General features: G+C 39.2%; 1 protein-coding gene across 1 annotated transcript in view; it reads left to right on the plus strand.

Annotated features, from left to right (window-relative positions):
* The window catches only part of LOC117302180, a 135,120-nt gene that overhangs the window by 90,539 nt on the left and 31,003 nt on the right, over positions 1 to 13,578 (plus strand). The window contains exons 6-9 of the mRNA XM_033785994.1: positions 4,706 to 4,955; positions 7,260 to 7,389; positions 8,461 to 8,728; positions 9,390 to 9,593. Of these exons, the coding sequence (XP_033641885.1) occupies positions 4,706 to 4,955; positions 7,260 to 7,389; positions 8,461 to 8,728; positions 9,390 to 9,593 (852 nt within the window). The remainder of the gene's footprint in view (positions 1 to 4,705; positions 4,956 to 7,259; positions 7,390 to 8,460; positions 8,729 to 9,389; positions 9,594 to 13,578) is intronic.

Below are 13,578 nucleotides of genomic sequence, written 5' to 3' on the forward strand. Positions count from 1 at the left end.
ATCATATCGACACCTAAATGACAGTATTGCCTATTTGAGTTACTGAGGTTCAAGAGTTGACTGCAAAGGGGATTTACAAAGTGTTACTGCAAAGAGTCTCTTTGGCACATTGAGCCATTGGCTGCCTACGGAGATATGCCTGTAGTGTTCGAAGATACATTGAACAAAACCCCTGGGTCCACTTTAATGGCTCTACTGCAGAATTCTTCGCACACAGCACTTTTGTTTACCACATACATGGACATGTAGTCATTTGGGTTGTAAGCGCAGAATTCCAGGGTAAGCAGAGAGTCTTATTGGCATATTTAGCCAGTGGCTGCCTATGGAGACATGCCTGTAGTGTTCGAAGATACATTGAACAAAACCCCTGGGTCCACTTTAATGGCTCTGCCTACAGCAGATTTGTTCGCTGCTTGCTTGCAGCACCTTGTAAAGCACACATTACTTTGGGATGTAAGCGCAATAATTTCGTGGTAAGCAGAGCAATGAGGTTTGACCCTGATGGTGAACGGAGGTTAATGTTAAAAATGTTTGGGTTTCATGTCGTTTACCTGAGAAGTGCCAGGATTTTGTCGCGGTGTATCAGATCATATCGACACCTAAATGACAGTACCCCCCTGTTGATGAGGTTGAAGAGTTGAACGCAATGGGGATTTACAAAGTGTTGCTGGAAAGGGTCTCTTTGGGACATTGAGCCAGTGGCTGCCCTTGGAGACATGCCTGACGTGTTTGAAGATACATTTATAACATAAACTGGTGTCCAGTTTCATGGCTCGGCTTACTGCAGAACTCTGTCGCACTGTAAAGCACATCAGGTCCGTGGTATGCAGAGAGTCCTTTTGACACATTGAGCCAGTGGCTGCCCATGGAGACGTCATGCCTGACGTGTTTGATGACACATTTATAACATAAACTGGTGTCCAGTTCACGGCTCAGCTTACTGCAGAACTCTTCTCTCGCGTCTCACTGTAAAGCACATCGGGTCCGTGGTAAGCAGAGAGTCCCTTTGGCACATTGAGCCAGTGGCTGCCCATGGAGACGTCATGCCTGACGTGTTTGAAGATACATTTATAACATAAACTGGTGTCGAGTTCACGGCTCGGCTTACTGCAGAACTCTTCTTGCGCGTCTCACTGTAAAGCACATCGGGTCCGTGGTAAGCAGAGAGTCCCTTTGGCACATTGAGCCAGTGGCTGCCCATGGAGACATGCCTGTAGTGTTTGAAGATACATATAGAACATCATATAACCCATGGGTTCAATATCATGACTCTGCTTACTACGTAATTCTTCACTTGCTGCACTTTGTTAAGCGCAGAATCCACCGGTAAGCAGAAAGCCAGTGGCCACCCATGGAGACATGCCGCTAGAATTTGAAGATACATTTAGAACATAAAACCAAGGTCCAATTTCATGGCTCTGAGTGATATTTGAAGCTTTGCATGATGTGAGTAATCAGAAAAACTATAAAATAATAGTAAACCTGCGGGTACGACCACTCCCTCTTTATCCGCAAGTTTACTATTATTTATATATTTTTTTATTCATTCGCTTACGTCGCACTGTTAAGCACCTAGTACTTTGAGATGTAAGTGCATAATTCTGTGGTAAGCCGAGCCATGAAATTGGACACCGATGGTGAACAGAGAGAGGTTACTGTTAAAAATGTTTGGTAAACCATCTGGGCTGCTTGAGCACAAAAGGTAGCTAAGCACAACAAAACTATGCTTACCAGCCAAAATACCTGTGTTGTCGCTTAGCCTTTTTCGAGCTAGAAAGACTCTCCTAGGGTCGAAACACCAGACCATTAAATTTCTTTTGCATTTATACCATTGGGTTCTTTTGGTTAGCAGTTTTGCTATAGATACTTTTGTCTTCTTCATTTTGAGCACTCATGAGATTTTGCATTGGAATTTGTCTGTTTTCAAATGTTTTTGACGTTACCTGTTTGAATCTAAAACAAAATTATCTTCCACCCCAATTAGTGAAGGATTTATGGTGTGAGGAGGGGGTGTACAGTAAACAGCTTTTGGCACTTGTAAGTGTGACAATCAAGGATTTGTTGACTTAAGCCAGTTTCCAATTTACCATGAGTCTAATTTATAGCAGCTAGTAGTGGTAATGTTTGGAGGGGAAAAAAAGGGCAGTTCTTATATAAGCGTTTTATACGCATGCTGGACTTCTCACACATTCATTATAGACCTTATGCATTGACGTCATCCAGCCGCCGTCTTAGAGGAAAAACGGTGACGAAACAATCGAGACGCACGGATTTGTACGCACGGCGCACAGTATTGGCCAATGAACAACCTCCTTTTGACCTCTAGGTGAGGGCGCCCTACTGAAATGACGTCATGTGCATAGGGTCTATTATGAAGGGAATGCGGGCTATGTCTGAATGATGAGACCAATTTATACAGCACATTTTAAAAGCTTACAAGGTGATGTAGTGCAATCTGCAGCCAGCCGTGCCTGACATAATATGGGAGGCTCATTCTCTCAGCAATTAAGTGTTCTTGGCCGTCTATTACACAACATGGATTATGGTTTAAAGGGTTTGGGTACTCTTCGTACGACACAAAACACAAACCTACACAGATTAACATTAAACCTACATGGTTTAATGATAATGATGGCAGAAAGCTTCCCTCAAAATATTGCTTGCTGAGGTGCTGTAGTTTTTGAGAAATTATTTAAGCATACTCTGGATTTACGTGATCCTCTCCTGAAAACACTGCTCTGTGGTTTTCACTTTTTTTTCATCAAATTTACAACTAACGAAGCTGACACTTCACTAAGTAAATTATATTCACAGTGAGAAAGGATTAATGTCATGGCCAAAAACTTGATTAAAACGCTTTAAGCGGGAATTCTCAAGGATCACCAAGCATCGTGGTCAAGATCAGAACCTAAAAACTATTTCCCACATTTACCAGAAATATAGCTCAGTGCACTAAGACACTCGGCCAAGACACTCTGCCAAGACACTCCGCTCAGCCATATGAAGAAAAAACAATTAATTCCTTTGATTTATTCCTTAAAAACAAATTTCCAATGGAGACCAAGGGTTGATTTACAGGAAAGTATACAGTAAATACAACATTTAATAAGATGATAAAATTACACAGTTACAAAATGGAGACATCAAAATTGGTTTAGGAGGGACATGATTTTTGTAAACAATTATTTGAAGAAAAAAATAGACAGGAAGCCTAGATAAAAAAAAAATGTAGGTGCAACCAGGCTGTCTTAAAGAAGAAGAAAAAAATAATAATAACAACTAAAAAGGCGCACAAAAAGCTGCATAGTTCAATTTGCGGAAAGTCTTGCGAGTTTCTGCATGGATTACTGAGCCACCTGTTTTACTGGCACAGATTTTGCTGAACTCGTTGAAATCTGAAATGTCACTGGATCAGCGGCAGGTGCTGATTCAGAAATTTTACCACAGAATGATTTCTAACAATCTCACAAAGAAAAATAAAAAAGACATCTCCCAAAACCAAACAAAATTAATCGGTTAGTGCAGATGATGAATGGGTATCTTGTAAGCGGCCAATCGAAATTTAGGTCTGTAGCGAGACTAGGGCTACTATTACTCTAGTAACTGGTTCAAGGTGCTTAACAACATAATACATCCATAAAGACACTGGACACTATTGGTAATTGTCAAAGACTAGTCTTCACAGTTGGTGTATCTCAACATGTGCATTAAAAAAATGCTCAATCGGTCGTCGAAGTTGCGAGATATTAATGAAAGAAAAAAAACACCCTTGTCGCACCATGGTCACACGAAGTTGTGTGCTTTCAGATGCTTAAAATTTCGAGACCTCAACTTCTAAATCTGAGGTCTCACAATCAAATTCGTGGAAAATTACTTCTTTCTCGAAAACTACATCACTTCAGAGGGAGCTGTTTCTCACAATGTTTTATACTATCAACCTCTCCCCGTTACTCGTAATCAAGAAAGGTTTTATGATAATGATTATTTTGAGTAATTACCAATAGTGTCCACTGCCTTTAAAGCCAACAAATTTTCTTAATCCCAGACTCAAGTTCCCAGATCTAATCAGCAGTACCTGCTGCTAAAATAATATTGGCTTGAAACTGCCTCTAGCCATCGGGTAGGCTTGATGGTCCAAGGGTATAAGCAAATAGGTTTACCTGCTCTAGCATGGGGAAAGTTGTTGGTTCGAATTCCTCCCAAGTGATATGCTCGTGGATTTTTTTCCACTGGACTAGGGAAAGTACCAAATATACAGTGCTAAACACACATCAGTGTAAGAATTAAAAAAAAACATAATATGATTAACCCTGTTCATTAGAAATACTTTTATAACATTCCACTAACTTTCTCAATTCCCTGGGGATTACAAAACGCAGACTGGCATATAATTATGATGACAGAAGTTTTGAACTTTAAGAAAGGAAAAAAAAAAAAAAAAATGATTTGAAAAAAAATGATTAAAAGTCATGGAGTGCAGGGAGGGGTCTAAACTCCTCTGGACAAACCCCCCCCTGGACTGACCCCATGGACCAACCCCTCTCTGGGCTAAATCCCATGGGGAACCCCTCTGGGGGAACCCCCCCCCTGGATGACCCCATGGTCTTGCCTGAAAGCATTCTTTTGTTTCATCACCACAGGATAACAATTCATCCTAATAAAAAAAAATTCCTCTCTTTTTATTGTTATTTTTTTATTCCCCCAGTCAACATTGAATCCATCAAAGAGATCCGGGAGGGTCTGAACACGGACACCTTTAAGAAGTACCTCGCCAGCGGGAACAAATGCAACCCAAAGAGCGCCTTCTCTATCATCCACGGCACCTCCTGGGAGACACTAGACCTCATCTCAGACACCGAGGAGGAGATTATCATCTGGCTAAGAGGCTTGAAACATCTGATGAGAGGAATGAGGTCCGAGATTCGCCGATTGAATAATAACAAACTACGAGACAGATATCCTTTTGTTATGAAGACACTTAAGTTTGGCCTTTTTTGAAACCACAACTGCAGTCACATTTTATCATAAAAGGCACTGGACACTATTAGTAATCACTTTGTTTGACCCCAGAGTATTTAAAATTACTTTAATTACTTTCCCTCGTGGTCTATTACTTTAAAAAAATAACTGTTTACAAAAACACTACTTTAATAATAATAATGATAATAATATATCCCCCCCCCCCCCCCAAGACCAGGGGTGCGTTCCACTCGCGCAAACATTGCCAACAGTTGCGCACGTTCGCCAATAATTTCAAGTGGAACGAGTTGTTTGCTGCCACCGTTGGCGAACGTTGGCAACTTTAGGCGAACATACTTCGGAGGTGTTGGCGAGTGGTTTTTAAAATGGCGGACAAGCATACGGTATTATTTCTTTGTCACAAACATAATTACATTGTATTTTCGGTGGATGATAATGCAGATTTGGAATAACAAAGTTAATTAGTTGATGTAATGATGTCAAAAAGAGGACTATTGCAGCAAAAACAAAGTTTAAAAAAAACCTACGTATGGTGCGCGCCATCTTCATTTCAGGGCGCCGCCATATTGACATCGCGTATACACACCAATCGTTCAAACGATAAAAAAACGTTTGCGCGAACAGTTGCGAGTCGTACCCCTGCACCCCTGGGCCCAGATTTATAGACCTGCTTAAAGGCATGCTGACGGACACTATTGGTAACCACTCAAAATAATTGTTAGCATAAAAACTTACTTGTTAATGAGCACTATAGAGAGCTGTTGATAGTATAAAACATTGTTTGAAACGGCTCCAAGTAACATCGTGTTTAAGAAAGAGGTCATTCCTCATTACATTATTTGAATCTGACAAGCATGAAGCCTTTCTCAGGCATCTGAAAGCGCACACAAACGAGGTTTTTGTTTTTCCTCATTATTTTCTTGCAACTTCGATGCACCCAAATTTTCACAGATTTGTTATTGTACGCATATTTTGGGATTCACCTAGTGAGAATACTGGTCTTCGACGAATACCAAAGGTGTCTCTGCCTTTAAAGAGAGTGTTGATATAAAACTTCCCTTAAAGACCTGCTTGAACGAAAATGTAAAGTCGTGAACTTTGCTGAATTCCACTTAAAATGTTTTCGATGAATAAGGAAATCGAGTCATATGATTATAAATAGGTTTCAATTGTGTAAAAAAACAATAATTTTGTATGCCCTTGTCCAGAGCTTTTCTGCGAGATTTGCGAAAAGCCCCGTTACGTAATCACTCTCAAAACGTCATAAGTAGATAAAGCCGCTTTGTTGCAGCGTGGATGTATAACAAAGCAAACTCCCACCAATGACATCAGCGGCATTGTCCTTTGACGCCTGCTCTCAACGGCAGAAGTGTTTTTAGTTTTTCAAAAAAAAACTTTAGGTAGTGGCCTGATTTTTTGATCGATAATATACGAAAAGTTCAGAAGTGTACACATATCAAAATTACATTAAAAAATGGTGAACAAGTGCATTATAAACAAGTAAAAATACAATTTCTATTGAAAACATTCCGCTCAGGTAGCTGTTTAAATTATTTCTAGCTGAGGTGCTGTAGTTTTTGAGAATGAGTGAAACAATGTCACAAAGATTATTTTAGTATGTTCATGTACAAGATAATTACGGGACTCTCCTTAAAACATTGCTCTGTGGTTTAAAAAAGAAGTTCTTCTCAAACACTTGAAGACTAATGAAGCTGAAACGTCTACAGGTAAAATTATCTTACATACGTCTTCATTCACAGTGGGTAGGGATTCATGTCATGGTTAAAAAACTTGACCTACAAAAGGTATCAAAACCCTTTCAAGGCAGTGGACACTATTGGTAATTACTCAAAATAATTATTGGCATAAAACCTTTCTTGGTGACGAGTAATGGGGAGAGGTTGATGGTATAAAACATTGTGAGAAACGGCTCCCTCTGAAGTGCCATAGTTTTCGAGAAAGAAGTAATTTTCCACGAATTTGATTTTGAGACCTCAGATTTAGAACTTGAGGTCTCGAAATCAACCATCTTAAACGCACACAACTTCGTGTGACAAGGGTGTTTTGTTCTTTCATTATTATCTCGCAACTTCGATGACCGATTGAGCTCAAATTTTCACAGGTTTGTTATTTTATGCATATGTTGAGATACACCAACTGTGAAGGCTAGTCTTTGACAATAACCAATAGTGTCCACTGCCTTTAAGCACATTGAAAGAAACCTTGTTGTTTACGCAAGCATTGCTGTCCTTATTATTTCCTTAACGATGATATCTCACTTGGTTGAAGGCAACATTCGAGGCTGCAGATAAGAGTGGAGACGGACTGCTGAGTATGGACGAGGTCTTGAAACTCCTCCACAAGCTCAACGTCAACCTCAGCAAGAGAAAAGTCAAACAGTTATTCAAGGTTATTGAAGATATTTTATCCTATACTCTAAAGGGACATGTTGCCTTGGATCGGGCGAGTTGGTCTATAAAATGCGTTTGAAACCGAACATGGTTGGAAAGATGTTTTTAAAAGTAGAACACAACGATCCACAAAAATATGCCTCGAAATTGCACGGTTTTCCTTATACGTCGAGAAGCACCATTCCCGAAAATGTTGAGCAGGCTCAAAGTCCTGGAGTACAATTCCAAATCAAACCTGTCCGAGCAGGTCCATAAAATTTGTGAACAGTCTGTTAAAAAGTTGCACACCAGTTTAAGCCCGTTCGGCTACATTTTTTTTAGACAGGTGAGGGGGGCTTTAACAGGCCATTTTTTTTTAACTTGCAAACTATCTAAAAAAGGCCAGTAATTTTTATGACTCTCCATCCAAGTGATTTTTTGTTTTATGCGTTATTTTGCAAAGTGTCACAGACAAACAAATAATACCCTTTAAGACAAATCCCTTAAAAAAACATGGTGACACCTTTAAGCATGCTGGTGCACTCATACATGTGGTTTATTATGGATCATTGAGCATATAGCTTCATTATGTCAGGACGGATGTGAATGAGTCGTGACGAAAGTCATGATAGATTACATTCCACAGCAATGTTGTCAGGTGGAGCTAATCGCACCTACGATGGCTTTGTATTTAATAATGTCTCTCATTGTCACCAGCTTGTATAGGGGGAGGAGGAATGGGGGATGGGAGGAGGGGGTGGGTTTGTGAATAGACAGTCACTGTGAATACACTTGTTGGTGACATTGAAGGGTCTGGGTACTTTTTGTAGGACACAAAACACATGTCCACAGATTTACATTAAACCCACACACTTTGAAGATAATGATGGTAATGATGATTTAAGCTTCCCTTAAAATATTACTTGCTGAGGTTCTGTAGTTTTGGGGGATTCGAACCCACTCTCCGATGACTTAACCACAAGAACTTTAACCACCCGGCCATGAGACCTTATGATGAAGTTAGTAAGTTCTCACGAAAATTCGTAATTAGTTTTGTTTTTAAATTGAGCTGAATCCTTTTCTCCATCAGGAGGCCGACTCGCAAGATGACAACATCGGCAAGCTGGACTTTGAGGAGTTCATCCATTTCTACCGTACCATCAGCACGAGGCAGGAGGTGGATCTTCTCCTCAGTGAGTACGGCAACGGCAAGGGGTACATGACGCCGGAGGAGTTTGCCAAGTACTTGAAAGAGGAGCAGGGACTAGCGGACGTAGAGCTGGATATGTGCCAGGAGCTTGTCCAGACCTATGAACCCATCCCGGAAAACGCCAAGAACGGATGGATGGGAATCGATGGTGAGTGGATTGTCACCTATGGACATTTAAACACATTAAGAGAGGCACTCTAAGGGCGCTCTAAATTTTGTGTTTTTTATGCACACATTTTCGAATAAATAGTCTTTCTTAGTCTTTTTGTGGGGTGTCATGGTCAGTCGGTCTAGGGCGGTGGGTTCAAGCTCTATAATTTACAGAGTGTGGGTTCAAATCCTGGGCCCATTTCATAGAGCTGCTTAAGAACGAAAAAGGAACTAAACACAATAAAATGTTGCTTTTACCAGAGTAAGGTTACCAGCCAGACTACCATGCTCACATGTACAATTTTTGACTGGTATCCTGCTCATTTCTGCTTAGCAGAATTTAATTAAGCGATATTTTCTGCTGAAGCAGCTCTATGAAATTTGGCCCTGGCCTAAAGCCTTTATCAGTTTCAAATTTGTGTGGGTGAAAAATTACTTCTTTCTCTAAAATTATCATAACTTCAAATGGGTTGTTTCTAATTTTTTTTTTAATAATCTCAACTGCTCTCCAGTGCTCTTTACCAAGTAAGTTTATATGCTCATAAAGTTTTTGAGTGATAACCCTCTTTTCAAGTCTTTCTCATACAAATTTCCGATAAACTGTCACGGCGAATGTCAATGTAAAGGAAACATCGTATTGAATCAATATTTCTCCACAGGGTTCACCTCGTACCTCCTGAGCCACGAGGGCGACATCTTCAATCCCGCGCACCGTGAGGTCAATCAAGACATGACCCGACCGTTGTCGCATTACTACATCGCCTCATCTCACAATACGTACCTTGTTGGCGATCAGCTGATGTCGCAGTCAAGTGTTGACGTGTATGCCCTTGTACTACAGTCTGGCTGTCGCTGTGTGGAAAGTAGGTATTTCAATTTTGTTTTCAAAGCTGAATAATGAAGTGGCAAAAAAATGTGTAGACATTTTCTTTTTCATTTTGTGGTGCGCTAGACTGCATTTACATTTCCTTTTAATTGATTATTCAGTTAACTAATTCCTAATTGATTGAATTAATTTTTTTCCAACCGCTTTTAAACTTTCATTTCAAAAGCATAGTATACCTTTTTTTTTTGTGGAACCATTTGATTGCTTTATTCATGTATAAATGTAGATGAACACAATAAAACATCTGAAAATTTTAAAAGGTGGTCACATTTTTGAGATGTCGCTGAAAATCCGGAACGCTATGTCCGTGTAGGAAGACTAATCCCTAATAAACGTTTAGATCAATTTAAGAACTGACTTCGCGGTAGTACAGTTAATCACGATCCTATAAGCTAAAGTCGTAGTAGTCCCAGCCTATTTTCTATACCTTCCGCCCAGGTAATAGTTAATAAGCAGGACAGTTCTTTTTAGAACTGAGAAGTCTCCCGAACCCCCGAACATCTACTCCTATATATAGGAATACACAACCTAAGAAGTGTTACGAGGTATTGCTTCTCAGATTAAAATGTTGAGGCATAAAAAAAATGTTATCTTTTTTTTACAAAACCACATTACTTCAAAGTAAAATGTTTTTTTTAAGATGCTTTAGTAGGCTTCTAACCGTCAAAGGTTTTTATTGTTATTAATTTGAAGAGTTTAGTTACCAAACATTCACATCTCACATTCAGGTGAAAGTGTTCATTGGGTTTTATGTCTCTGAGTTTGTGGCTACTGTTTATATTTTTCTATATTTATTTGATCACTTTTTTTCCCTCTAGAGCTTTTGTTTAATTTCATTTTAAATTCTAAGTTGCTATGAGTTCTAATGTTTCGATGGTGTTAGATTCGGGTGGCTTTTATTATAATTTCTTGTTAATATAAATTTCTTCTTCTTTGAACAAATGTTTACTTCCCATAATTAAGCCCCTGTCTTGCTTAAGGACTCCAATCTACCCTCTGCCGATCAGAAACCCCAGAGCATATCTGGTGCTCTTATCCTCTCATCCAAGACAGGCCACAAACCCAGGTCAAAATTCCAGTTGAACCTAGTTAACTGGTGTCAACCGGTTCAACTGGATAGTGACCAAACTCGTCCATTTTCCATATTAACCAACTGGTTTGGACTAGGTTTAACTGAGTTCAACTAGGTTGAATTTATAAACCAGTAGGTTTCTGTCCATTTTCCATATTAAACCAACTGGTATTAACTGTGTTTAACTAGTTTATCAACTGGTTTTCAACTAGTTCCAGTTAAACCCAGTTAAAGTGGATCCTATTTTCAGATCAATTCCTCAGCAATGACTCTCCCCCCCCCCTCCTACAGTTAAATAAAAAATAAAACACAATTTAGCAAAACCCCTGCCCTGTATAGAAGATAACGCACTGAATAAGTAAATTTAAGAAACTCAATTTGATCAGCCTTTCTTTAAAAAGTCACAAATCACAAAGTTCAAATATTCCTTCTAAAATACTGCCTAGTCGAGAAAATTAATTGCCTCTGTCAAATCAAGCGTTAATACTGACATGCATACAAAAACTATCCCTCTCAGTTTCCCCTGCAATGTGACAACAAAAGTTGATGAAATTTTCCAAGAACCGGTATGTTTACCGAAAACTGAGTGGTAGGATTTAATTAACTTGTGCCTCCCCACGAAATAATGACTCTCCCTTTAAGCACGGCTCTGGCGGTTTTCCGTGGGTTTAAACTCGGTTTAAGCACACGACATTGTCTCAAGGGGCTGGATCCAATTCAGCTCTTGTGTTTCACCGACAACCCTGGTCATAAACAGTATCGGAGTCACGTTCGCCTTGTCAACACTTAAGCCCTCTGGCATGAAGTTATGTTTACATGAACGAGCATTATTAAAAATTATAAACCACAACAGATGTCCGATAAACGGACAGCGTCGACAAGCGCTGTAAAGGTACGAGAACCTGGGTATTTTTAATTTGTGTGATGGTGATCTGGTCTCGGACCCACGCACAAGCTGTTTAAAGACTGCTAGATCACAATCATCAAAGAGAAACATACGTTTAATTTGATCAGATGTTATGTTTTTAGGCAAACCAAAGAGGTGACACATTTGGATGGCATTTTCAATTTTTCTGTTCGGCCTGGGGAAAAGTGTACTGTTTTATGTGGAGTGGTGTCCTCGGCTAATGATGTCAAAGGTCAAAGTTCAATGTTCATTTTATAGAAAAGACATCACTCAAAAGCACTTATTATAGTACAAAGAATACAACTATACAGTATGGATATCAAGAACTAGATAACAATTTTGACACTGCAGAGGGATTCATTTTAGAAGAGAGAGAAGTGTCCTGGTGTTTCTGTTCAGCAGAGTGTGGGTTCGAATCCCGGTCGTGACACTTGTGTCCCTGAGCAAGACACTTAACTATAATTGCTTCTCTCCACCCAGGGGTAAATGGGTACCTGCGAGGGCAGAGATAGTCCTTGTGATTGATTTAGTTGAGTAGCGTATATTAATGTTGCACAGGCTGCGTACTCCCCACCAGGGAGCTGAGATGGTTTAAGGGGTGATTTAAGGCCCAGTGACCAGGGGTAATAATGTGAAGCGCTTTGGGACCCCCTCCGGGTGTGAAAAGCGCTATATAAAAATGGGTTATTATTATTATTATCATTCATTCATATAGATATTTCATCTGTTGTCACAAAGCCAGTGTCCCTGCAAAGAGTATCATGATTATCAGCAAATTTTCATGTGAAGACCAGCAAAACAGACTGTTTAAAAGACCCTTAGGACACTATTGGTAATTGTCAAAGACCATTCTTCTGACTTGGTGTATGTCCACGTAAGCATAAAATAACAAACCTGTGAAAATTTGAGCTCAATTGGCCATCGAAGTTGTGAGATAATAATGAAAGAAAAAAAATTGCCACACGAAGTTGTGTGCTTTCAGATGCTTGATTTTGAGACCTCAAAATCTAATTCTGAGGTCTCGACATCAAATTTGTGGAAAATGACTTCTTTCTCGAAAACTACGTTACTTCAGAGGGAGCCGTTTCTCACAATGTTTTATACCATCAACCTCTCCTCATTTCAAAGTAAGGTTTTATGCTAATAATTATTTTGAGTAGTTACCAATAGTGTCCACTGCCTTTAAATATTTATTCGAGAAAAACTAATGGCTAAATAACTCATTGGTGTACTCTATTTATCTTTGATACAGAAAAACTAAGGGTAAATAAAAAAGAAATTAAACAAAAAAATAAAAGTAAAGCGAAAACAACCATTTACAGATAATAAAACACCTACAGAAGAAAAAATAGCTAGAAGTTTTTTGGTTCCTTTTTTTAAACACATTGCAGAGAAATGAAGAATTTGCTAAAGAAGTTATTGTCTTGCTTCTAAGAAAGAGAGAAATTGCTAAAGAATTTATTGTTTTATTTCTAAACAACTAAGAAAGAAAAAAAAATTCATGCAAAATTTAATGTTTTACTCTGAAAACACAAACAAAGAAAGCATTAAAGAAATAGCTAAAGAAGTGGTTGTTTTATTCCTAAAAGTAAACACAAGCAAAGAAAGACATAGCGTCCAGACTTGTCACCAGAACTCGCACTCGGGAAACCATCACACCCATGCTAAGGGATTTACATTGGCTACCAATACGGGCTAGAATTGATTTCAAAGTTTTTGTTCTGACTTGTCAATATATCCATGGTATTGCCCCTGTTTATCTTCAAAGCTTAGTTCAGGGGTACAAAACAACCAGAAATCTTTGATCTTCAAATATAACCCTTCTGACTCCCCCAGTTATAAAAACCAAGCCGTATGGTTCTCGCTCTTTCCAATATGCAGCAGTCCAGTTATGGAACAGTCTTCCAGAGGTTGCCAAACAGGCTGCGACATCAGAACAATTCAAAACCTGGTTAAAAACATATCTGTTTACTTTGTACAATA

Source organism: Asterias rubens, chromosome 18 (assembly GCF_902459465.1).
Source record: "Asterias rubens chromosome 18, eAstRub1.3, whole genome shotgun sequence".
In the NCBI taxonomy this organism is placed as follows: Eukaryota; Metazoa; Echinodermata; class Asteroidea; order Forcipulatida; family Asteriidae; genus Asterias; species Asterias rubens.